The sequence below is a fragment of the Melanotaenia boesemani genome, chromosome 1 (assembly GCF_017639745.1).
Source record: "Melanotaenia boesemani isolate fMelBoe1 chromosome 1, fMelBoe1.pri, whole genome shotgun sequence".
NCBI lineage: Eukaryota > Metazoa > Chordata > Actinopteri > Atheriniformes > Melanotaeniidae > Melanotaenia > Melanotaenia boesemani.
This window is the reverse complement of record NC_055682.1, coordinates 9,232,876-9,260,824: the sequence shown is the minus strand read 5'-3', so window position 1 is coordinate 9,260,824 and position 27,949 is coordinate 9,232,876. Positions and strand designations below refer to the sequence as shown.

At 36.8% G+C, this 27,949-nt stretch overlaps 1 protein-coding gene across 2 annotated transcripts in view; it reads right to left on the bottom strand.

The window, feature by feature from the left end:
- Nucleotides 1-1,634: 1,634 nt before the first annotated feature.
- Nucleotides 1,635-27,949, bottom strand: part of lrrc4cb (leucine rich repeat containing 4C, genome duplicate b) — a 47,452-nt gene continuing 21,137 nt past the window's right edge. Inside the window, exons 2-3 of one of the 2 annotated variants that reach the window (XM_041980043.1) lie at nt 16,367-16,465; nt 1,635-3,673 (exon numbers count right to left, since the gene is read on the bottom strand). In XM_041980043.1, coding sequence (XP_041835977.1) covers nt 1,751-3,646 — 1,896 coding nt within the window. In that variant the 5' untranslated portion in view covers nt 3,647-3,673; nt 16,367-16,465 and the 3' untranslated portion in view covers nt 1,635-1,750. The remainder of the gene's footprint in view (nt 3,674-16,366; nt 16,466-27,949) is intronic. The other variant, XM_041980040.1, reaches the window with a different exon arrangement.

Here is a 27,949-nt window from a genome sequence, read left to right as displayed (position 1 = left end):
TCCCATTTGTGGACTCACCAGTGGGAAATTAAAATATGCTTGTTGCGCAGAGACCAAAGTGAAAGGCATATCTACCTCTTCTTACTTTCTGCACAAGGTCACTGTTTCCATGGCGACAGGCTGATGGCTAGTTTTCCCTCCTTATTATCTATTTTTCCACTTCTCTCCCCTCATATCTGCAATATTTCTGTTTGAAAACCCCTCATGAAGACACCCCCCACCCCCCAAACACACACACCCTGCCTCCTCTGCAACCAGTATTCCCTTTTAATTCCTGCCTTCCACTTCCTTAACCCCTCCTCTTTGAAAGACTAAATGAAAAAAAACAGACTGGAGGAGAGACAATGTTTTGATGCTCTATAAATGATGCAACATCAAAGTGTCTGTGTGTTTTTGCTCCAACAAAAATGAGACTGAGCAGGGGTCGCTTCAATATCAAAGGCCCCTACCCCCTGTTAGATGTTAGGCACAAAGTCTCATGCTGTTTTCTTATCAGCTTTTCTGTGTTAGAGTGGAAATGAACTGATGATACAGATTAATGAGCTATAACCCATCATCCCTTATTTAGTTGCAGGTTCCTAACTGCATCACTGACTACGTTGGCCCCATCTGCGTCTGTCTGACAGGGTCACACTACATTACAAAGCAGCCTCATTTGCCTTTTTTATCTGTACTAACAGATGGACTATCAGTGCCTGAGCTTGTGTGACCCTAGGGTGACGGTAAGGTAGTGTGACACCGAGTGGACGTAGATCATTACTGGGTTAACAGGGAGGGTGCAGACCACAGGCTTATGCTACCCTTCATTTTCCTAAGCAATATTGCTCTGTCGTGTGGCACATGCTGTCGGATAAAGCTACACAAATGAGACATGGTGAAGGGTGAGGAAAGTGCCTGAGCTCATGACAGAGAGACAATCAAAGAGGTGAGGAGATATAGAAGAAAAGAAAGTGATGAGAAAGCAGGGAAAGTCTTGACCAGGAAAATGGAGAATTTAGACTTAAAAGAAGAGAGAATGATTAGAAGGAAAAAGGTTAAGTGTAAAGGGTGTAGAGAAATGTGAGAAGGGGGAGAGGGAACAAGACCTTAATCTTAATTAAAATGAAGGATGTATGGCTGTTGTTTAGGAGCCATGGGGGAAATGAACATTTACTCATTTGGTAGCTTTGCTCTGCAGGCATGCTGGTTTCACTGTGATATAATCCAGAGCTGTGTCATTATAAGATCTAATCTTATGTTGAATGACAGCTTGAATGCAATGATGAGGAAAACACCCCCTCCCTTTCTCCTTCTTCTTTTTATTTTAAGAAGGTTTTTTTTATGTTTATAGGAGTCTTCTCATTACTGGACAATATACTGAAAAGTAGGTAATGTCTTGGTTAAAAAAACAAACAAACAAAAAAAAAAAGCATTAATTTTAATCTTAAGCCAAAACCTACAGTGGCTTTAAAAGCTGTATTTCATCCCTTTCATATTCACATTTAATAAACCATTCTTTCCCTTGTGCAGTGTTACACACAGAGAGAAATAAAATTAGCTAAAAAGCTATCACAAATTGTTTTTCTTCATTTAGCCACTAGACATATTTTTAATAAATAATCTTTGTTTTTGCAAAGACACTTTTTTTTAAAAAAAAAAAAGTATCATGTAGTCCCTTTGCCAAATGCTGATTAAGTGCCATGATTGGCATCAACTGTCATTTTATTTATTTTATCTTCATGTTTTTGGTCCATTGTAGTCAAATTTAGAGTCAGATTTGGGTCTCTTGTACATTGTCTTTTGAGCAGGCTTGAATCAGTAAAGGTTCCTGTGTGACTGAACTGTGTATGGTACTGAGCATAGGAGGATGATGGTAAGTGCTCTTGTAGGTGTTGTAGTGGTTGTAGTGCTCCAGAGGGGGCAGCGATAGGTGTCTCTCCATAGCAGCAACACCTGCAAGCTCTTCTTCAACGGTAATGACCTCCATGGAAGAAGCAGGGCCATCAGGGTCTTGTTGGTTATGCTGCTTCCTCATCTTGTAGAAAATAACCAGCAGAACAGCAGCCATAAGTGTAATGGCCACAAAACAGCCAATGATAATCTTAGTGGTTTTCATCACCTCATCCAGGCTATTGGGGGCTCCGTCTCCATCTGGATCCAGAACTGGAATGGTATAAGTCCGCTCTGTGGTCCTTGTTGCAACAGGAGTACCCTTTGTGGTTGAGGATGACACCCAGCCAAATGGGGGAAGTGGTGTTTGGCTATCATCCCCAGGGGTCTCAATGGTCTCCACTGTGACTGTGGTAAAATAGGTCACCCCACTGTTTTCCACAGAAGTGACATTAAGCACAGCGGAAGCAGAAATATTGCCTGCTGTGTTGCTAACCATACAGGTATAAGTCCCAGTGTCCTGCATTGTGACGCTAGTAAAGTTCAGTGTTCCATCATTGAGTACAGACAATCGCACCTTGTAAGCTCCATGTGTCACTAATGAGCCATTTGGTGTGAGCCAGCTGATGGAGGTCAGCGAGCTTGTACGACATTTAAGCTCAGCACCCATGCCTTCTGTCACATTCAAGTCAGTGGGTGGCTCTACAATAACAGGAACATCGCACTGGAAGTAGCTGTGGTCCAGTTCTCCAATGTAGCGACCTTTAAAGACCGAGGGAGTATGGCAACGTGCACAGCAGCTGGTATTGGCAGGTACTGTTTCTTTAAGCCACCAGCTAAGCCACAGAATATCACAATTGCAGTTCCAGGGGTTGTGATGGAGATGAACTCTTTCCAGACGATGCAGTGGTGTAAAGAGATCATGGGGTAGAAAAGTCAAGTTATTATGAGCCAGGTTCAGCTCCACCAGCGACTGAAGATCATCAAAGGAATTTCTCTCAATAGTTTGGATCTGGGCGTGCATCATCCACAGCTTCTGAAGGTTCACTAACCCTGTAAATGAGCTAGGCTTGACAACAGAGAGCTGGTTACCTGACATTTCTAGTTCTTCAAGCATAACCAAAGGTAAAATGTTTGGAATCTCTTTTAGGTTGCACATTCCTAGATTCAGGTAGTGCAGGTTGCTCAAGTCCTTAAAAGCTCCATCAGAAATGTAGGAGAGACGTTTCAGCTCACCTAGATCTAGCCTTTGAAGTGAGGGAACACGGTTGAAGGCATAAGATGGTATACTTTCAATGGGGTTGTTCCGTAGCCACAGGTCCTTCAGCTTGGATAAGTACTCAAATGCTCCATTGGGGATTGTCGTAAGTCGATTATCAAAGAGCTCCAAGGTGTTGAGACTAGCCAATCCATTGAAGGCGCCGATTTCAATGCTGCGAATGTGATTCTTGCTCAGTTGCAGGATCTTTAGATGGCGCAGATGTTTGAAACTATCCACCTTGATGACCTGAATGAGGTTATCCTGCAGATTCAGGTGACGGGTGTTGGTAGAAATGCCATCTGGAACGTCCCGTAGACCTCGACGTGTGCATATGACTTTGCTGAATTGGTTACTGCATGAGCAGACAGAAGGACAGGTCTGTGCACGAACTAGCCCAGCCACCACCAGGATTTGAAGGGCCAAAAGTAGCACAAAGAGGGGGTTGGATAGCGCCCCCTTCAGCCTACGACCTCTCATTGTCTGGCGCTGGAGGGAGGAGATCATTGTGTTCAGCATTCATAGTTCATGTGGTGGTTGTGTTCTCTGTAAAAAGAAACAAAAGAAGAAAAAGGTGAGAAGATTTAGTAACCTCAAAGTAGTGATGAGTACAGTGCTGCTGTAATGAGGCAATTACAAGACTGAAAAGTCCTTTTTGGAACTTTTCAGTCTTTGAAGTGATGATAAAAACATATATTTTTAGTCCCTCTATGGAATTGATTCTATAGAGTATGTTTTATTTTTGTAAAATTGAACATATTTAGGATTTGGACTTTGAAATTGAAGTATTTTTCAATTTTGACAAATTATGATTTATCAAAAACTGAATACTCCATCATGAATTGCTATGCAAACATACTGAGCACAGAAAATTCAAAGAGGAAGATGTACTGTGTGTATAGGTTCATTGTCAGTATTAAAAATGCCTGTACTGTAACTAGCTTTTTGTTTCTTCTCTAACTCTGAATTGCCCCCAATTTTTAAATGCTGATGATTCACATGAAAGACCCAAACTAAAAAGAACACAAATTTAGCCTGTGTTTCCCATTGGAGCTAAACCTGTGAAATAATTTCTTTTAAGCCCCTTACTCACGGGAATCATAAGCCTGGAATTACTGAATAGAGAAAAGCTTTATCATGAAGTATTGAAAAGAAATGGTGCAATCTTCTTGAGTTGTGAAGTCAGTTGCTTTGGTGAAGTCACAGAAGCATTTCTCTTAGTGAATGTTGACAGACTAACACAGTCTGAATTGCAGTGCAAAATTTCTTTATGTTGAAAATCACACAGAAAAGTAAAAAAAGAAAAAAAAAAAGAAAAAAGTCCAGACACAGTACATAAAATGTTTTTTACCCTCATTGTCTCCATAAAATTATTCTCTGATTAATCAATTGCTTTTAAAATATTATCTCAAAATCTCCTTTTTCTGCCCATTCTTCATTAGAGCTTTTTGAAAATCAGAGCAGTCTACTGGCTGTCTATTACTTTTCACAATGATGCAAAGCCTTTATTTAATAATTCATGACAAATAGCAAAGTTTAATAGTGTGAAAAAATCTGATATTGCTGTTGCAGAAGTGTAATCCACTAACAGACTGGTTACTATGAACTTAAATCAGACTGAATTACAACACATTAGTATATTCAGGCAACATGTGTAGGAATATGCCTGAGTATGCTGATGATAAAAATAGACTGAGCGCATGATACACATACAGCACAGGCTGTACCTCCCACTTCCACTCTGCAGTGTTGACGTGTTGCTATCACCCCTCATTTTTTTCTGCCTTTAAGATGGCAACCTACAAATAAATCAATACGTGCAGTATAACAAACATATATATGTGCTAAAAGCCTAAAATGTGACAGTGTTGTTTCAAGCTGTGCTGTTAAGTGATTCAAACACATTCATCAGTGCAGTTTATGTCTTTGCCAGGAGCAAAGCACTCTGGTCTATCACAAAAAACATTAACCTTGCACACCAAGTAGTCATATTTAAATGTTCTCCTTGTCTGTTTTTGGCTCTTCCAGCTGAATTTATCTATTAATCATCTCTTTTTGTCAACCCACATGCAAGGACAAACAAGTGCACTGTTACAGGTGTTTTCTAAACTGTAGAAATTGTTAACTGAGGTGGAAATCCTCTCCGGTAAGGATGTAAGCTGACTTAATCAGAAGAAATGAGTCTACATGTGGCTTGGTTTTGCACCAGCCAGGCTGCCACGATAGCTATGATGGAGCGAAGCTGCAGAGAGACGAGCCTCTGCAGGGGAATCCGATCGAATAAGGCCTCCCACTGACTGGAGCTCATTTTGTCTGTGTGGAATTACAACAAGCCCACACTGCCACCAAAGAGAGGAAAATGTCAGACATGGCAAACACACTGATAGTGATTATCTGCTGTCAATAAAACATATCAGTTTGCATTTCCACTTGAATGCTTAAACAGACGAGTATCTTATCTTCCACTTCTAGAGTAATTCAAGCTTTGGACACATGCCTTCTCCATAATGCATTTGCTGTGAATACATTTTAACAGCTCCTTATGCCTCATTACATAAAGAAATGGCATATATATTGCATGAGAAAAAAAAGTGCTTCTCCCTTTGTTGGTGCAACACAGCGTGGATTAATTTCATCTATCCATACTCAACACGTATTCAGAGTCGCTGAAGGCAATAGCTGCTTACATCTAAAATCCTGCCAGCAACATAAAAACACACCCACCTTTACTTCCCAGCTACTGCACCAGCAGCCACTGGCTTTATGTCTGACAGAGCTGGGATTTGCCATGTTCATTTGTTATAATGAGTTTGCTGGAAAAGTGCAAAGGGAAACATATGTTTCAATCAAGGTGCACAAAGAGACTAATGTATGGGTATTTCAGGGCATTTAAATTACAATGTCAGCTGATTAGAATCTGCATGGAGCACTTAAAGGAGCCATGTCTTACATCAACCAGCAAGACATGTTAGGTTGGACATTCCCACGCATCACGGAAGTTAGCATGGCACAATACTATACAAGCACATTCATACCAAGAAAATGCAGCTGAACACTTTAGCATAAAAATCCGTTTAGCAGTGTAAATTGTAAAAATATGAGAAGACTGCTTCACACAAATCAAACTTGGTAAGATGAAAGAACTTTGAGAATAAAACAATGAGCACAAAATGTTGCATTATAGAATAACTTTCTCTGCGGTTGCAGTTTGATTTTGATATTTGTCTATGCTTGTTGGCATATTTAGCATTTCCCTTTGGGCTTCTGAAGGGAAATTTGGATTCTTGTTAAATACAACAGAATTAATTTAGCCCAAAAATGCATCTAAATTTGCATTTGCAGAATCTGACAAAAAAGTCTGATGTTTAGAAAATGGTTTTTATGATTATTTTTGTCACGGTTAACACCAGATCTAATTAGCATTCAAAAGAATTACTCCTTTTAACCCATTATATTAATATACTTAAAATACTCCTGTTCCTTAAATATATACAACACCTAAAGCCAGTTAGCAGTGTAACATTTTGGAGAAGAGAAAGTATTTAAATATATGTGAAGTAAATGAGGTTGAGTTGTTGATTAGACAGATGCTGATCATTTGCAGTTAATCATCTGAGTGTGAAATTGATAGAGTGGGCTAAGTTTGAAATGATATGAAATCTGGGAAGACTGTCATAATGGTGTAGAAACAAGCCTTTGGCCACTAAGAGGGCTGTCTGATGAGCTGAATCACATCTTGCTTATTCATTCATCACATTACTGATTCATTACATTTGCATACGTTTGTTGCATGTCTTCTTTTTAACCTCGTTTGTGCTGATGCTATAACCTCACAAGCCATCTGGGTCTCACAATACATGGCTACAGACAGTGTGCCTTAGAGATTCAGATAAATAACAAGTCTGTTATATCAGTGTTTGAGGTTATTATAAATCTCTGCTGCTGATGAATATCTGTGCTTGTGCATTTAATATAGAACTTTAAATTGCATATTAAAAAAGGAGATGGACAATTTACTACATCTTTCTTTCAGGAAAACACCTAAAGACATATATGCAACTCAGCTTAAAGTCTATTATATAAAAATGTAAATCTTCGAGAAAGAAAATTATATATTTTCTTTCTATTTTTTTCCTCAAACCTTAGTCAGAAGGCAGGCTTGTCTGAAAAAAAAATGAAGAAATGCTAAATGAAGCAGAAAGAATGTGCTGATTGTTTGCTTTCATTTGGTCATCTAATTTTAAAAAAAGCCAAATATTATCTGTTGCCAGCTTTTCAAAAGTCTCATGATTGTGAACAAAGATAGTTTTGGACTTCTGATAATCACAACTTATAATAGGCTTCATTTTCTGAAATTTTATAGTCATGAGCTGAATAATCAAAAAGCAACTGTCAGCTTAATAGTTTTGAAACTAACATAGAGCAGCATTAAAAAAAGTATTCTGCAGATCTGATGCAGACCAACTGCATTTTATGTCTTTTTCAGTATTTTATTTTTTATTTTGAGATGTCTAATGCCACAGAGTCAGAGATAGATGATTCATTCTAAAACATTTTAAACAAGATTATTAGTATTTAAAATAAAATACAATAATACTCAGCTGTAAGAAAATGACAAAGAAAGTGACATACACTATATTTTTATTTATTTCTGTGTTTTGTGTCCCTCTATCTTTATTAGGCTAGACGTTCAAACCCAACACTGCAAACATTTCTATCTAGCAGCTGTTTTAGTTCATATATGCATGCAGTCCCAGAGGGCACTGGGGGCATGACAGCATTAAAATCTAGCACAGACGACCATCATAACTAGCAGCCATCACTGACACACAGACTGAAAATGCTCCGCTCTCTACCTGAAAAAAGGCAATTCTTCTCCTCCATCTTGGCCTCGGTACTGTGAGTGCTGCTGTAGGGGAAATAAATCTACAGTAGGAGGCTGCTGACTTATCAGCAGTACTTTTTATTCTTTAAACAGGAGTTAAAATGATGGCCCTTATATTGATTAAACAAGTAAAGAAAATAAAAAATAAACTAATAAAAAATAAGTGGATTTTCTAGAAAATTTCTCATTCTCTTTGGATTTTGTTGACTACCACTCTTGGCAGCCATTTTTAAACTGAATAAGCCTAGGACAAGTGTGAGGCTGTTCGGACTACTGGCCAGCTGTCACATGCATGGTTCAGTGTCATGTTTATAACGATTGTGGTATAATCACATCTGTCGTTTTCTCTGTCCATTTAAGCTTGACATGATTTCTGTTTGACTGTTATTTTTTTTTTTTTTTTCATTGTGTGGTTTCACTGGGTCAGCTGTTGAAGCAGTAACATCATGGAATAAAATTACTTCTCACATTGTATATAATCAGTGACTTTTAAAAGGAGTGTTTTGCCTTTTCTTTTGTTTTTTAAAAAACAAACAAAAACAAACAAACAAACCAAATAAAAACAGAAAATAGAGCTACTTATTCAGCTTAATCAACAGGGCAATGGCTGCAAGAACAAAAGAATATTTATGTCTGTGCACATAATGCAACTGAATGGAATGCCCTGAAAGTAATAGATTAAACCACAACATGTGACAGCAGCCACAATACAGTTCGTTGTCAAGGGGATGATAGTGAGCATCCTGACAAAACCACACAGTAACCCTAACCCTAAGTGTCTAAAAAGAAAAAGAAATAAAAAATAATCATTTGTAGTAGATACAAGGTTTCATCATCCTGATTGCAGAGGACATACAACCTGTGACACATTCTTCAACATCTTGTTGAAAGACAATTTCAGGGTACTGATATGGCTACAGATTTTAAATAAAAAAGGTAATAAAGTGGGCAATGCTGTGTTTTTCCTCTCATTTGGGTGAAGATGAAACGCTGCATGAATGAATGGTTGTCAGGGATGTTAGTGAAAAGGTGGAGAGGCTCTATATAATCACGGAGAGCAGGATACTATGAGGACTGCAGGGACAATTCAGAGTTATTAAAGCTGAATGCTTGCACATAGACCTCATTGATTTGTTCTTATCCTAAAGCTGCCTTGATTTATTTTAGCCTCACAAGGGGAGTGGAGTAGGGGGAGAAAGAAAAGAAATCCTTATGTTCATTGTAAATATACAGGCTAGACCAAAAAAAAAAAAAGTGTTACTGACATACCGCATCTCAACCTAATTCCTTTTGGATTAATTACAATCAATTTATTTATTACTGGTATTGATCTATAATCATGGTAAGCTCTAGATTGAGTGTTTTTCTAAAAATGCGCACAGTCTAAATAGTTGCATGGATTAAAAAAATAACATATTTAAACACATATTTCCACATTTTGTACTTATTCATCATGTACTTGGAGACATACAGAAGACATGTCTGCTAATTAATTAACACCCTTGCGAATAAAAATAGATTTTGGATGGTTTATTTCTTCAGTAAAGAAAACAGGAATAGGCAATCATACTTCACTCATCATCTTGATGTGGAACAGTTGACCGTCTGCCCTGAGTTTCACCTCTGTGGTCCCCTTAGGGGTAGTAGCTGCTGAGCAAAGACGACACTCCCAGATGGCAAAATAGTTTTCTTGAAAATCATCCTGTATTTAGATGGTCAAGCCTCATTTTCTCCAGTCTTTGATGAACAAAATTCAATTAAGAGATGGGCAGAATTGAGAGCAATCAAACTGCCATCTGGAATTGTGGTCAGACAGACAATCACTGTGTCAACGACAACATACCGCATGAGCACATTTCAATTTACTATACGGCAGTTTGATGTAATATAATTTTTAAAACAGAGCAAAATACTTCTTTGTGTTTTTTCAATCATTGTCTTGTTTCTGATGAGAAATGCAATGCAATGCAATTATGAGCCAAACAGCCACTTTGCCCTATGGAATAATGATTGTTAGGTATGAGCCCCAGGCTACAGGAACCCCATTATCACGTAACAAATTTTCTTTGTGAAATAACTGTGAGATTGCTATGATATAAGTTTGTCATTAAACAGAAGATAAAAACCAGAGAAATGTTTTGAAATATATATAAGTTGAAGAGAACTCACTTTCCATGAGTTTTATAAAACAATACAAAGGGTTTTTAACCTTTAAATCACTTATAGCAATATTTGGTGATATCCGATCAGAAATAATGACAAACTTAAAGCTGTGCTGTTGATTAACTTGTACTCCACAATGGTGCAAAGCTGAATTCCAGAGCATCAGCACAAACATAACTGTTAAATACACCAATACACCACTATGCTTATGTACAGGTAAAGAACTATATTGGCGTAATAGTAGATGTTTATGTGCTCAAATGTTCAAAAACACTTTTCTCACAATCGTCACATTACTACAGAGCTTTCTTTTGCATGCACCCTCTAGCTGCTTATTGTCCCTGAATGATGACGAGGCAGACAGCTGTTTATTCTGAACTTACATATATCAAGCTAGGCACTCACCTAGCATTATGCAAACATGTTTCATGGGCATCTTTTTAAAGAAAAAGTCTGCACCAAAGTGTTTCAGGGAGCTCAGAAATATATATATATAAAAAAATAACAGCTCCTTTCATGGACTTTGCAGACATTTTACATGCACAGAAATTTAGGTAACACAGTGTAATGTATGGTAAAATTGTAAATATTTATATAGCGCTTTTACCAAAAGCGCTTTACAATATACATCACACACACTGATGGCAGAAGCTGCCATGCAAGGCGCTCAACCACAACCCATCAGGAGCAATTTGGGGTTTAATGTCTTGCTCAGGGACACCTCGACATAAGCTCGACAGGCCGAGGATCAAACCGGCAACCCTCAGGCTACAAGACAACCACTCTACCCACTGAGCCACGCTGCCCCCATGATGTATGACAAAAAACCCAAATAACATAACATGATTTCTTTAAAAATATATTGTGTCCTTTCTCTTCCAGCATTTTTTTTTTTCAAATAATCACACATGCATTGTATCTTTAGTTATTATGCAAGGCAGTATCACCGTGTATAAGAGTTTCTGTGAGTTATTCATTTGATTTCATGTAAGAAGAAAGTTGTACTCAACCAATACAGAAAGGAAGGGGGAGCAAGAGGGTAAAGAGACACCTTTCAAATGATAATTCAAATCCTTTTCACGTATTACCTTATGCTGCTTCCATTATGATAATTGCATGGGTTAAATAATCTGCAGGGACCTCCATGTTCAAATGCACTCTGCCAAGGCAATGTCTGGTCTCTACGAAGGGATTAAGACAGGATGCCCTGGGTGGCAGGCTGACTGAATGCGAGGGCGCTTTTAGTATTCGTGTCACTTGTCTTGCCCACCAGTCTGCTCCCATGACTGCACTCCTTAAACGAGATCTGTGGGACTGGCCAACTGTAAGTGGAAGGGCATGGCGGCGGAGTTGAAACTGATTGAACTAATGAAAACATGGCACAGCACAGTATGTTAGTATGACTCAGCCAGTAGTGGCAATCTTGGTAATTGGCTTCACACATACTGTGCAGACACTGTTACTGTAAAACAATTTGGTTTTGGTGAATAGAAAACTAGAAATATATTCCAACCCCATGTGGAGTATAAGGGTATACAGCAGTCTCATACTCCTTTATCACAGAGATCACCCCACATTGCTGATAACAAGATGCCCCATTTTTTCTGTTTTTTGCTTTTGCTTGTTTAGCCTGACTAAATAAAAGTATTTGCATCTGTGTTGTGATTATGAAAAGGTAGGTGAGAACATGCAGCTGCCTGAATAATGCACTGGATGAATAATAAGCTGCACAAACCCTATAATTTACCTTTCTGCAGACGTTAGACATTAACACCACTTCAAGTTTGCATGCAAATGAATTCAGAATGAACTTGTCAATCAAATATTCACTTAAAAGGTTCAGCATCTTGGGGATGCCCTCATCATGGTTTAATCTTCACCAGTAAAACTTGACTCTTTGGAAATATGTAAATAACAGTGAATGTGGCTTCTTTCAGGTTTGTAAGCACTAGAAATTTGGAATTATGTTTAAATGACTTCAAACTTGGAATTTTAATGTCTGGGTGTAAAAACTACTTGAGTTTGCAATTTGTCATAATCTTTAAGATTTCTGCCTTTCTGTGGCAGATCACTGGAATAGTGGTAATATATGGTAATGACCCCAAAAGGCCAAAATGCTGGGGCTTATTGTTAGCACTGAGAAAGCAAACAGTGTTGCAGTAAAAATGACACAATAGTAATGTAGCTTCAATGGCCAGACTTGGCAGGTTGCCACTTCCTCCAAAATGCACAGTGCTTGAAGGGATTAGTTCACTGAAGTGTCCTCTGTTCAGTCACAGCTATTTGCCAATGAATTCTGTCCATTCTCGTTTGCAAATTGACTGAAAAGTGAAAGTTGCAGGCAGTTCTTTCTGGAGCTTTTGTGTTCACACTGGGAGTGACAGGATAAGGACAACAAATGACACCATATGTGGGACAGTAATTTGCTCTTTTATTGTTGCCCACCAATGTGTTACTGTCCTTCATTGGAAAATCCTCTTTTTGGAATCTGCCCTGTTTATTGTTATGCGAGAAGTCATTCACACATCTAATAAGTGCAATGGTGACACCATTATGTGGTTGCATATCACTATGCTGAAACACAATGAATATGAGAACTGGTGTTAAAATTTCTACAAAAGGAAAATTCACAAAACACGGTTTACAAAATGTGTGTAAATATAAATCTAGTGTAAATATAGGTTCCATTACAGTGCATAAAGATAATGGGATTAACAATGGTTAGGCAGTGGCTAGTTCCTAGCTTAAAGGTAAATGGCAATAAAATAAAGTTTTAAAATCAGTGAAATTTTCTACCATTACACCATGAGCTGTTTTTCCTTCTTTTTTCTAACTCATCACAGACAGAAAGTGCATGAATCCCCCAGGTTGTGTGCAGCATTAATACTCTCTCTCCCTCTCTTGCTGGTATGAGCAAACATGAAACTGTATGCTGTATGTATGATGCATAAAAAAGAGATAAACACTCCAAACTTTTCTTTCCATTAAAACAAAAAAAGTAGTCTGTTTCTGAATTTGTGGGCCACATAAAACTATGGATGGCCTTTGCTTGGAGACTCAAGGTCAATCAACTGAACAAGACATTTTTTTTTTTTTGGAGGAATTGGCTGTCTGAGGAGGCAATACCTCATACTACTTTCTGCCTGATTCACACTGAATCCTGCTGACCCACTTACTAAATTTTTTTTAAAACCATACCAACATGATTTCACATTTTTGAATTCTGAATGGATGGTGGCTATCAGTGGCCAAAATTCTTCCAGGCTTTTCCTCTACAAGTGGCTCCAGTGGCAGTGATGGCTGTATCACAGGTAACTACTTCGAACAAAAATGTGTACTTATGAACTGTCTTCATCTATAGCTTTTAAGGTATTACTTACCCCAAGCAGTGCTCTACCAGCTATCAAACAAAGCTGGTATCTCAGTTTTTTTGCTTAGAGGGTTCTCACCTCACCTGTTGTTTGTAGTAAAAATGATGGGGGAAATATGGCAGCTGCCATGTATGTGGACCTATAGTAAATATATATAAATGGCTCTTTCTAAGACAATAAAAATATAACAGTTTAGTAAGGTAATGCCATACAAAAAAAAAAAAAAAAAACCTTTTTAATGATATATTAAAATTTTCTATCATTGACATATGATTCTGTTACATAGTGCACCTTTAAAGGTCAATACAATTTTAAGAAAATTATACAATCTAACATCCATAAGCATGTCAAATCAATATATTCAAACAGGCACAGAAAGACTTAACAAAATATGAACACCGCAAAAGCATTTATTCATATTCAGAATTAAAGAAAATAAAATCGAACGCCAAGACCTTTTAGCCTGGTTTGTCATATGTGTTGTGAAACACCATTCAATGGTTTGAATTACAGAGGAGTTAAGGGGAGCTTGACTCTGAAAAGCAAAGAAGCTCCACTGAAAGAAACTCACCCAACTATGGGAGAGACTTTAAAAATAGTTCACTTTTAGCTTATATTGTATTTAATTTTCCATAAGGTTTGTGATTTTCCTTAATTGAAAGGAATAGCACTAATTTGTTAGGGCTGGGTGTGTAAGATTAGGTGGTTAGGGGACTTTTCAAAGAACACAAGTGATCCATTCTGTTTCTTTTAGCACCGTGGACAGAAACATTGCTCGTTTGTTTTGTGTCCTGAGCTGGCCCAACAGCAACCACTTCAATATGTACATGCATATGACTTGGGAAGTCTTGGTGCATGCCCCAAAGAAAGGCCTTTGTGCATTTGAATCCTGTAATTTGAACCCTTTTCACTGTATCAGGTGGAAGAATGTCCCTAAATTTTGATTAAACAAATTCAAGTCACTGCCAGTGGCTAACTAGTAAGCTCTTCTGCTGAGAGGAAAGTAAAGAAACCTCAGAAATAAACAGAAATAAAATGCTCCTAATGTCTTGCCTTAGCTGAAACACACTGCTCATGACTCTAAGCATAAATATGTAAAGTGGAACAGAACTTCTTCAAAATTTAAAAGGAGAATGTTGCTGCTCGGACTCAGCAGTGATGAATTCGTTTAGTGGGGAGACTTCTAGTTGGGCTCTGATCAGTATGCACTCTGAGGCCAGACTCCAGTGCTCGTAATCATGTTTGGAGTCTTACAAAATGCCCAAGATGAAAGCTACAAGGCAACATAGCTCCTGTATAGTTAATGGGTTTCACCAAATGAATTGGCCTCTACAGCATAGTCTAAAAAGCACTCTGGATGTAATCATCCATGCTTCCTTGAAGAGAGTACCGTGTGCACCTGTGAGAATATGTGTAGGCTGTTTCCGCATAATTACAGAACTAAATATTGCACTGAAGTTTTAAGCAACTTCTAAAACACAAATAGGGTGTAATATATATACATATATATATATTATATTTGGGGATAGATATATTAAATACCACATGCTTAAAAGTAAATAGAGGGAGCCCTGTTAAAACAATGGCACATTGTTAGACTTGATTATTAATCTGTTTAGACGTTACAGTTCCATGAAAGCCTAACTTGCTTTCAGTATCTGGTGTGACTGCTTATTTCAAGTTCTTCCACAGAAATCTCAATAAGGCTGAGTTCAGGACTTCTACATAGCCATTCCAAAATAGTAATTATCAGTCTATAAATAGCATGTGTGTTTTGACTTATGCACTATTTTTCCTTTAAAACAAAAAGTTTCTCATTAAGTACAAAAAGTTCCACCTTGGCCTCATGCAACCTTAAATATTTTTCTAAAATTTGCTCACTTCTCCATGTTCAGTTTAATTAATTAAAGATGGACTACAATGTTCTTTCTGAGTAGCCCTGCATAACATTGTTATTTAGTGTTCAACCACACACAGCAGTGTCAGAGTGAGCTGTCACATATTTTAGGGGAAGGTATAATTCACCAGCATCATCTGTTCTTGTGTGAATTATTGCTGTCATAGCGTCCATGAGCTGTTAAAATTGATAAAGGTGTGTTTCTATTAAGAAAATGTGAATTTGGCCCTCTTTTCTTGCCTTAACTGCAGCATCTTCTTTGCAAATTGAGCAAGTGCACCCATATCTTATGTTTCCATTAATGCTGAACACAGTTGATAGTACTAATGACTTGTGACTGCTGTAAATGAGTAACTGAATACCAATTAAATAACTTTTTGCTGTAAAGAAAATCCAGATGTTAGCAAGTGTAAGTTTTGTTTTGTTTTTTTGTCTAGAGAAGTCCTTACATGTCTTGCTATTATTGTGTGGACTTTTTTGTTTTAAAATTCCTAAAAATGGGTAAAAGTGGTTTTGAATTTCTGCTATTTTAACATAGATTGACTTATTGTGGGTTTGCAAAGTTCAAACTCTTTAAATATGGGATTGTCACAATAATTTTACATTCAAATCTACTGATGATGCTCTACATGCACAAATTTCCACTGAGGTATCTAATATAGTATAACGTTCTTAAATAAGATAAATCACCAATTACTGTGTATTGCATTAGTTTTTTGCTGTGAAATTCATTCATATACATTTACCATATGATTATATAATCCTGTGTTAGTTATTAATATAATTATGCACATATAAAACTTTTAAAAATGGTTCATAAATATGATAAATAACCTTCATATCTTGGCTAAGGATTAAGGCGAGCTAAACCTTTTATTTTCTAAACTGCTTAACTGACTTGAATAGTGATAACAATGCAATACTGGTATTGATCCCTGCAGTGAAACTCTCTTTTCACTCTGCTTCTTCCAGGGGGGTCAGGGTGTTGGGTCAGCTTCACAGAGAGCACCCCTGGAGCAAGTCTGCGGAGAATCACAGACCCGTTCAAGGGCAGGACAAGAAATGCATGTTCATTAAGAGTGCTTAACTGTGTGGTTACAATGGCAGGGCCGTCTGTAAATCTCCTCTGCTTCAGAATATCTTCAAATGAAATGTGGTACATTAGACAAGCAGCTAGGTTGAACTGAACATTAGGAGTACACTGTGAAGTTGTCTTACTTCGTAGAAAGTCTTTTAAACTAGTCCTCTATAGAGAAAAAAAGAACAATGGGTACTTCTTGACTATTTTTCATTAAGTATATACCTGCCATGTGCCTGGTTTTCTTATTTGAGTACCTGCCACCCCTTGGTACTAATTAGTTTCACAAAATTGCAAAAGTAGATCTTGAACAATGTTCATTGTGGCTTATATGTAGTCATCTACATGTCAAAATTGTAGGCCACTATATTCTTTTCATAATGCACCTAGTCTATCCCACTGCAGCCATTCACAGCTTGGAATTAAATTCCCTTCGACCAGATTACTATAATTATCTACCTCCCGATTTGAAGGGTGAGAAGAGGATTAAGGTCTGTTTAAAAATAACCACCATCAAATATATTTGGACTCAACAAATGAAAGCAGTTGAGCCGACGTTTTCTCAGAGGAGTGATTTTGATTTTTGCCTCTCCACTCCTTCCTCCTCCTCTTTTCTGTTCTCTCTGTTAATCTGCTTTGATTATTGAGCAGTGAATGCATCATGCTTGGTGGGAGACTGTCAGTAAAGTCAGTAAGAAATCAGAGTAGGAATAATGCAAATGACAATCAACTATTTTCAAAAAGCTGCATCTTAACTATAAACAAAGCATGTCATAAAGCTTCAGATCCACAAATAGGAAAACAATTGAGAATTATAATTTGTTACTCCGAAGTCTAGCTGTGGTTTAGTCACATAAGAGATTGAGTTAGTGTTTTCTCATCGCTAATAGCTGAGTGATTATGCTTAGCTAGTGTTGACAGCACACAGTATGTAGCCCATTTTTTCTGTCATTATTTGATCATGTTTAAACATCTCAGCTGACATGCTGATAAGCACTGGTGTTGTGTTTGTATCACTCTCATGGTGATTTATCTGTATTTGTTCTATTTTTATTATTTTTTAAATTATTATTCTGTAGATTACCATTAACTAAAAAAGGAAACTATATTTTTCCTGATTACAGTAGCTGTGGGGCATAGCCAGAGATGCAAATTTGGAGCATCAGGACAATTCTCAGTGGGCAATTTAACAACTGGGTTGATGTTCAATTTGATACAGAAATATGGGAGTTTTTACTATTATTGCACAATTAATCTGCTTGACATGTTTCCCTTTCTACACTTGAGACTGTACTGCCTCAGAATTACAATGGATCAAATGCTACCACCTGAGGCAGTTCTCTCCTTCCAAACTGCTGGTTGAGGCCATACTGTCCAGCCCTGGCAAGTCGTTTTTGTTCATCCCTCAGTAAATGATTTTAAAAAAAGAAAAAAAATTATATTAAGAAATATATAGGAAGCTACCAACAATATATTATATAATAAGACAAACGTTTTGGGAGGGTAACACAATCTTACGTGTGGAACTTGTATTGAAGAGAAGAAAAAAGTGCAAACTGGGCTGTGGATAAAAAAAATAAATAAATAAAAAATATGCAGATAATGATGCGAATGGTAATTACCAAAGATGCCATGTTGTGAGTGCATTTCAAAACACAATGTGAAATCCCTAATGAAATGATTGTATCATGTCATTAAAGAAGAAAAAATAATCCTTAAATATATATATATATATACAGGTGATTTGAATGGGTAACAAAATTACATTCAATAAATGCTTTTGTGGCCTATGAACATTAAATACACAGTACTCTACTGAGCATGAGGATGACCTCAAAATTTGTTATAATTTAACTACTAATATAGTTTCCTCACAGCAGCAACAAGCCAGACGTTTTCATTCTGTTGATATTTTTATACTTACATTCAGTTAAGAGACAGTACCTAGGGATGGGACTTCATGTTTGTACAGAATGGGGTAAGGGCAGGTGGGGGAGTGTACATGCACTTTGTTTGTATGTGTGTGAGTGTGTGTGTGTGAGACTGTGTGAAAGAGACTACAGTGAGGTGTGTTTAAATTTCTGGTTATATACTCTGGTGTGTGAAGACTTTTAAATTTTGTTTTTTAAATGCAGACTTTGTTTTTATTATGCAAAGCACTTTGTGTTGCTTTGTGCATGAAATGCACTCTATAAATAAAATTTGATTTAATTTTTATTCTGAGAAGACAAAGGCTAACATTAGTGAATAATGTTCGGAAGATTTTGCAATTTATATTATAAATGAGTATGGCATGGAACATGATATCATTTATAATGCCAGTAAGAGTGTCATTATGATCAGTAGAACAAAAGATGATAAAGGGTTGACATTTCCCCAGTTTACATTATGTGGGAATACTCTGTCTGTTTGTAACAAATGTAAATATCTAGGTCATGTTATTACTGATGATCTGACTGATGATGCGGACATCTATAGACAGTGTCGCCTGATGTATGCACAGGCTAACATGCTCATCCGGAGGTTTGGTCCATGTACAGATGAGGTGAAAAAGACATTGTTTAAAGCTTACTGTACACCTTTATACACTTCACATCTGTGGTCAAATTATAAAAGAGCAAGCATGCGCAAATTGAATGTGGCGTATAATGATTGTCTCAGACTTTTACTGAAGAAACCGAGATGGGAGAGTGCAAGTCAGTTGTTTGTGTCATCAGGGCTTAAAACCTTTCAGGCAGTTTTAAGGAATTTGATGTATACATTTATTTGTCGTGTCAATGACTGTTGTAATTCTCATAATGTGCCTGACTAATGTAAGACTCAGTGTTACACGCTACCAGTCTCAGTTATGGAGACACTGGTATGGATGTCTTCTGTAGGGTGTCTGGTGTACATTTATCAAGGCCTGCCCTAAGTAAGTTTTTTTTTTTTTTTTTCTTGTATTTTATTGTATTTTTGTTTTGTGTTGTGTGTTGTTTTGGACTACGAGTCTGTAATAAAGTTTGATGATGAAATACAAAGACAACAGAGATCTACCAAGTTAATCATCAGAAATATAACAGCTTAAATATTTTATCAAAAGATATGTTATAGTTGTTATAATCAATGGTTCAAATAACTAACTCAAGTTGACAAGAGACCACCTTGTTGGCACTGAAGGTTTTAAAGAATAGGTCAAAGTTTATTTTTTTCACATTATAGGACCACTATAGGTGGCCTAATGTAAATTTGGACAACCATTTCCACTTTTATTTTATTTTATTTTATTTTATTCATAGGGGATCATATACAATTTCAAACATACATGTTATCTTTTGATTGTACCTGAGTTAGCTAATTTACATCTGTAGTCAGCTGGCAGGGCACACAAAAACCATACAATTACCATATATGGTCACACCCCCCAACCTCCCCCCAGACACAAACACACATTTTATCAGCAGCATAAGAAAATACAAAAGGTTAAAATTTAGAGTGACATAAATAAGTAGTTACAGATTTGGGTGGATTTGGACTCATGCATAAAGCTGAATTTTAATGAATCTTGAAAATTCACTGCATTCAAATCCTCTGTTAGGCCTTCTTTTCTTTTTAAATTCTAATTTCCTCCTCACCAGGTTTTCCACATTTAAATGAACAGTACTTCAGAATTAATATACCTATTACTATGATGAAAATAAACATGTGTAAACTTAACGGTGATCAAATAAAGACATTAGTTTTAACTTGATGAAATTTATCCTGCAGCTGCTAATTGGAGTAAAAACATGGTCCATGGTCTAAACAGTTGTGTCTTTTCACACTTGAAACAGTAAACTTTGGTCCACAAGTATGAGTCAGAATTCCTTTGGGATATTTTTTACATCTATATAAATATTAATATTTAATCCCACTTAGCCTGAGGCAGAGCTGTCCAACTAATATGATGCTGATTATTCTTCATTCCAGATTGCTAGTTTTTTGTTTTTTTTTTTTTTTTTTTTTTACCCCTTAGGTCAAAAATCTTACTCAGTTGACACCGGGGCTGTCACAGTCATGAAATTTTATTTGGTGATTATTTCTTATGTGGATAATTACAGCTTGCACTTAATTTGTCTTTTCATCTAATGTCACTGTTTAGATTAGGTGTAGTCCTGCATATGACGCCGCTTTTTTGTAGCAAATCCAGCCAATTAGGTTTTCTATCTTTCTGAGCTCTCTCTTTTGATTTGACTTGTGAATATTATTGTGAAAATTGTATTGTGTGATATATTGGTTTTGCAAAATATTATTGTAAAATTTTACAAATTTTACAGAAACTGGTTGTTTGTGTAGACATCTCTGGGTTAAATAATGTGTTTTTCATTTAATTAAAAACACACAAAAAAAAATTGTTCATCAAAATGCACTGATTGGAGTATTAAGCCAAGCACTTGAAGAAAATTGGTGCCCCATTTAACCATGGCAGAAAAAAAGAAGTAGATGATGGAATATGACCAGTTCATTTCATACTGACGAATGGAAACAATTATGTAAAATGTAAACCATCAGGTTAGTCATAGTTGTGACAGACCTGCTCAATAACAACCTTCGTTTTGATACTGTTATTTTTAATGTGCATGTTCTACTATCAGTTATTCATGATTTTATAAATATGTATTTTATTGTTACAGCTAATGGGAATTGTCTTTGTGTTACAGGTCCATGTATATAGTAAGGTAAGAGATATTGCATGCATCTAATAATTCAAAACTTTTAAACTGCCAATAGTTCAAGGTGTATAGCAAAGGTATAATTTAGTCAAGATTTGCCTGGATATGTTTATGTCTTGTAAAATCTTGTTTCTCAAAAATAAATCAAATGCATTATTTTAAGCAACAGTACATATTCAAGCTAACCTAAGGGGTTTCTAAATTATTCTATACTAGAAGTTTGTCTCAATCCATAAAGGAGCTTTTGCATTTTCAATATATCATTGCCTTGAATATGTACTGAAGAACTCATAACCCATGAGAGAAAAACCCACACTATTTTGGATTATTGCTCTTTGATAAATTGGATTTCAATATTCACTACACTTGTAATATCTCTCCAGCAGCAGTGGATAAAAATCTGTCTCTCTAGCTGCCAAATGTTGCATGATGTTCTCAAGATATGCACTGTCCACATTTCTGTGCTGGGCACCTAGTAAATTGTAATTCATTAACCTAAAACAGCTGCCAGCCATGTTTCAAATCCATTTTCCAGGCCAGAAAACCAAAACAATGAGCTGAAAAACACTGCAGTTATCCTTCACAATCATCCATGGCACATGTTGATACGTGCATGTAATTATTAAGGGAGTAATATATATCACAGATATTTTGTATGTTTATTGTGATTTAATTAGACCCAAAGACAACTTACAGGTTATAGGTTTAGGGGTGCAGACTGATATATATATTGTTATTAAGTAGTCATAATGAAAAGCAGCTGACCCATCCTTCCACCAATCAGAGGGAATCAACATCGTTTTCTCAAGTTGGCAGCGTCCACTGACAAGGAGCCTGAAAAAGAAAAGTCTGTCTCCTCTTCTAGACTCAAATATTCTATCTACTACTATCTACTTGTGGATTTTGTATGTCATGGATTTATTTATTGATTAGGTGGATTCCTGCGATTCCTTGGACATGCTTCCAGTCTGTCAAAGTGATGACACATATACTGTAGACAGGGAATCACATTCACTCCTACAGACACTTTAGAGTCTCCCAATCACTTAATGCGCATGTCTTTAGATTGTAGCGGTTGAATGTGCTTAAGTCCTAGCCGTTTCTTATTTCTGCACATTACACATCAAAAGGAGCATTTTAATCCAATTTACTTCCCCAGCTGACAACTCTAGCTGCCTTACTTTGAACATTAAGACTATAAGAGAAAAAATGAAAAACAATGATGTATGTGTTCCTAAACATATAAGTAATTTACACAAATAACCTGGTAGTTGGGGAATTAGTAAATCTGCTGACAGAATACTTTCAGACATTTTCTTTTTTTTTTTTTATTTGAGAAACTGTTAAAGCATTGCTTTTAATTAATTTGCATGTATTGCATGTATTTTATTATACAACTGTTATACGGATTATAATATTATATAGAAAAAAATACTACAGCTTGATTATAAACTAAAACAAAAAAAAACTAAAAAATTGCTTGACATTAGATAACAACTGTAAAATTTGTTTTCATATTAAAGACATATTATGCTACAAAATACTAAACTGAACCATAGCTTCCTGGTAGAATGAATGAGAGTGAGATCTGTAGATCTTCAGCGCAGAGAGAGCTTAAATGATTGCTTAACGCTGCAGAAAATTACACCAAACTTTTTCTAGTGGGTTATAAATGATTGTTGAAAGACATTCCCCATTTCAAAAGCATCCAATCCTGCTCTCCAGTCAAAGCCTGAAGCATGTGTACAAGATGCATTCTTGAGGCTGTGCTGTGGTAATAATGGATGTCAAGAGCAAGCACTATTTATGCTGAGCTGTCCTTATGAAACGTATGCAAAAAAAAAAAAAAATAAGTGTGCACATGGAGATATGGAGGACAATTAAGTTGCAGCAACTCGGGACAGATAGTTATTGCTCTACTGTTTACCACAGAATCTTGGTTACATTCAAGCACATGTACTACTTTGTTTACTTTGTTTCAGAACAAAAACTACTTGTAAAGCTCATGCTTTGGCTTAACAATGTTGTTGCCAAGTTGAAAACTGAGTATAAAGGGCAACCTCTGTATTATTTTGAGACATCTGGGGTGGGGCTGATAAAACGGCAGCATTAGAAGTGAGAACAAGCCTTATGGATTTTGGTTTGCTACCTTCTTGACCATATCACTTTTGGAAAATAAATTTCTAATCTCAGCCTGGTTAAATAAATGAGAAATTAAAATTGACCTTTAACAAATAAATAATCTAATGAGACAAAATGTGTGGTCATCCATTTGCTATAAACACTTTTTTTCCTATTCATGGCTGCATAGTAGAGGGGTGGGAGATAGTTAATGGAGCTGGGATACACCAGTCCATCACAGGCCACAGACACAGACACACAGACAAAAAAAACAAAAAAAAAAACAAACATCCACACTCATATTAATCCCTACTGTCAATTTATCATAAATTAACCTGACATGTATAGTTTTGGACTTGTGGAGGAAGCTGGAGTAGCCAGACAGAACCCATGCTGGCATTAGGGGAACATCAAACTCTACCTAATAAAGGCTGCAGCTGAGATTTGAAGTAGGAAAACTCCTTGCTGTGAGGTGACCATAATGACCACACCAGCATGCAATCTAACAAAATATATAGCAGAACGATATTTGCATTATTTTTTCTTTTATTTTTAGAACTTTAAGTGCATCTTGGTGATAACATTTAACGCTTTTACTTCGAACTTGGAATTATTACCTTTTTGTTAAATTAATGATATGAATATTTCCTGAGCCTCTGTTTGTCAGAGAAAGGGGACAATAATCTGATAAAGGCAAGTAGGTAATGTGCATATGAAAGAAATCTGAACCTTTGTCTAATGAGATAACATGTTTTCTTTACTTTGGTTAAATACACAATTCTGTGCCTGTAAGATTCCATATTACATTGTTTTCCTACATTTAAAGATGCATATTTGTTGATATTTTTATCTTTATTTCTTTCATTGAATTTGAGGTTAAGTATTCTGTGCACATACATTGTCTCTCTCAGCCTCTCTGCATGTCTGCAGCTCCACTGCACCTTAATCCTGGAAGCTTTTTTTCCACTCTCTTTCCTCGAAGCACCTTCTCCCTCACTCTCCTGAGAGCCACTATCTGTCTCCCTCTGTCCTGGAGCCTTTCTCTTTCTCCCTCTCGTTCTCTACTCTCATCACTAAATAATTCCTTACAGAAGGAAATCTAATCAAATCTCAGTGAGAGTGAAAAAGGCAGAGATGGGAAGAAATTGTGTGTATGATTCAGATGAGAGAGAAGGGGTGGGGGGTAAAGAAGACAGAATGTGAACGCAACATTGGCAGTGTGTGAGGGGGTTGTAGAGTGACAGACTCGCAAGTGCATTAGCAGTCAGAGCACTTAGTATGAGGAATCCATTCATTATTCATTAGCTAATTCACCATGTATAGTAATTAAAATGAGGGTCTGCTCTAAAATGGAACGAGCTATGATAGACTGGTTTTCTATGTACAATATCTAAAGGAGCTTTTATCAACCCTCATGCTTTGGGGTTTTAGAAAGCATGTTTAAATGCTGCAACTGGCTTCAGGATCTTCTGCAGTGTAAAAAGTAGATGAAGTGAATTCTTTCTCACATGATAAGTTTAAAAAAGAAATATGCAAATGTTTAACGTAAGCTATAAAAACAAGCTGCCCCTCATTTATTATACACTGCATATGAGGAAATGAATAATTAGAAACATAAATGAGCATTGTCAGTGTCAAAATATGCATATAAGAATCATTGCTGATTTACATATTTGGACTTGACTGATTTAAGTTGACAATGTTATGAAAAAACAGAAAAAAATATGCCATGTGGCATTAAAGCATAAATAGAAATGTTTATTTGACAGTGGCAACCCTAAAAGACAAAAATAATGTCATGTCAATTAATAGCAAACTAAAGTAGGGCATGCTGATCGTCCCCCCTCTTCAGTCTGCGGGGGGAAAGAAAGAGGTGCTTGTTTGAGCTATATTTGAACAACAAAGTTGCTTGTTTTGGCCTTGTTCTGACAGCAGTGCTAAAGGTTGGATTCAAAATTATCCCACAGTATGTGTGTGTCGGTAATGCGCCTGTTTATTCCAGCAATTAGACTAATTGTTTCTCTGGCAGATGGATGATCAATGATGATAACCTCCATCTACTTTCTGAATCTTGCAGGCGGGATCCAAACTTGTCACCTCCTGGCAACGATCACTGTTTTGCATTTGAATAGGTTGCATGTGTCAAGGAAAGGAGTTTCTGAAGGATGGGTTATATGAAATATCCATTAAATATCCTTATTTTAGGCTTATTTAAGGTACTTTTACAGCTTGATAAGGATGCAGTTTGAGCTGTTTTGGTTATGCAAACACTTGCCAGCATGATCTAAATGCAACAGAACGTATTAACATTATTTCCAGTGACTGATGCAGGATAACCTAATCTTACAAAATGTGTGAAATAAGTATTGCAATGCTTTTCTGTTGGCGTTTGTGGTGCAAATCATGCTCTAGCATTTTGGTGAAATTGACAGCCGAGTCAACTGAACACAGCAACTCACTCAATTCATGAAGTATGAATACCTGAAAATCTGTTTAATCAGAGAGGGAGGGGATGGCGGCAGAGCTGAACAAAGGCTAAAACATCCTACCCAAAAATCCTTTGACTCCTGCAGGAAACGTTGATCCATTGTCCTAGTCTTTAGTCTTAAACAGGTCATTGCTGCTGCTTTTAATATTTTCCCCACATTGTTTTAGCTTTCAGTCTGATTTGGTTAAGGTTAGAAAAGAAAAAAATATATATATATATGAATATGTTCGACCACACAGATGTCCACTTCCCAATAAATTTCAGAAATCCTCACAATGCTGATCCATCTGTTCAGTTTGTGTTTACAACACACACTACTTTTCTCAAATATAACACACCTATGGAGTCCAAATGCAAAATGTAACAGAGTTTAATTCAGGTTTTCTCATAACATCAACACATGAATCAGTATTCTGCCTGTAGCTATTTTCTCATGTTAAAAGCTTTGCTTGTCCATCTTTTAATCATTTCACACTTGCATACATTATCTCCTCTAACATCTTCCCTCTTCCTAGTAGCATTTCTTTTTAATCATTGCTGGTGGAAGCCGTTTCAGAAAACCCTTAACTAATTAGGGTTTTAAAGGTTTAATTGTAGACCAACAGAAACACAATGCACATGGATGAACATTCACACAACTACAGGTACTTACATTTGTTCAATGTTGATCTGCTGCTGAAGCTTTAACCTAGCATTGATAAATACTTGGCTGGGGTTAATGATGACCATGGTTTGTATAGCCTGAATTTACCTGCTCTATTCTGACTTTTTGTAACCAGTTGCCCTGGTAACCAGGCATGCAAATTGGCCTGAAATATGTGAAATATGCACAACTGAACATGGAGGTTTAATGCATTTGTTTTCACTGGCAAATTGTTATATCACTTAACATCACCACCAGTGTTAAAGAAAGTGTGCTTATTTCTTGCACATCCATGACTTCATGTCAGGAGTTGGGCGATATACTGGTCATTACAAGGGCTCTGGGATTTTACAACACTTCAACCATTAATTCAGTACCCCAGTCAAAGAATGAACTTATGCCATGCAGAGATGGGTGTGCTTTCTTGGTTAAAATAAAGTCTAATACAGTATAATGAAGCAATTTGCCTTTGGTTGTGTTTCAGTCCTGTCTTTTAATTAACCAAAGAACAGTTGCTCTGTCTGTAAAGAGCAAAAAACACATTAAAACCAGTCTCACGCCCTCCCAGACAAAGCAACTTTTACACTCCTAATGAGTTTGTCTTGGAACACAGTTTAAAGTCTTGATTGTTTGTGTATGCGTGGGTGTGTGTGTGTGTGTGTGTGTGTGTGTGTGTGTGTGTGTGTATCAGCATGCAAATTAACCTAGCATTAATAAATACTAAAGAGAATTTCAGGATATATTGCCTTCTGTTGATAATTTACACCATCAGGTAATGACTCAAGATAATCCTGTTTCAAACTTTTACATTAGCTGTTATAAGCACTCAATGTGCGCTGCAGATCTTGTCAAATCAGAGGTTTCAAAGGGTTCAGCTCAGAAAATAATGATTCTGCTCTGTTCATACTGGCAACAGCAGCTTAAAAGTAGGAAAACCCTTTGAACTTTGCATAAGCACCACCAGCCGCACAACATAATGTAAGGATAAGGATACGTGAACTGCTATCAGTGTGCAAGCCACAGAAATAACTGCATGCTGGCTAAAAGCAGAGTGACTGCTATTGATTTTCAACAGTAAAAAGCACTTAAGAATGAAACGGGACATTGAGGAACTAAACAGACTGCTCCCTTTCTTTAGACAAAGCAATGATCACCACCAAAGCTGCCGGCAAAATGAAATGGAGGGGAAAAAAATCTCATCACATTTAGACACACTAAGTGTTTCAAAAACAATTTAGCATCAATATCAGCACTTTGGGCACAGCGGCGTCTCATGGCATTGCACCATAAACCACCCTATTCCACCATCACAGAAATGACGTGTTACATCTTTCTTAAAAATCTGAACAGCTGCCAAAAAATGTATTAGTTGGTTTTGGAGGTTCAGTGTGTCTGTGTGCACTAAAATGATTTTTCTTTTTGGAATTTGCTCTGTTGTCACAATCTCCTGACCAGGAATCATCTTCCTCTTGACTCTGATGACAT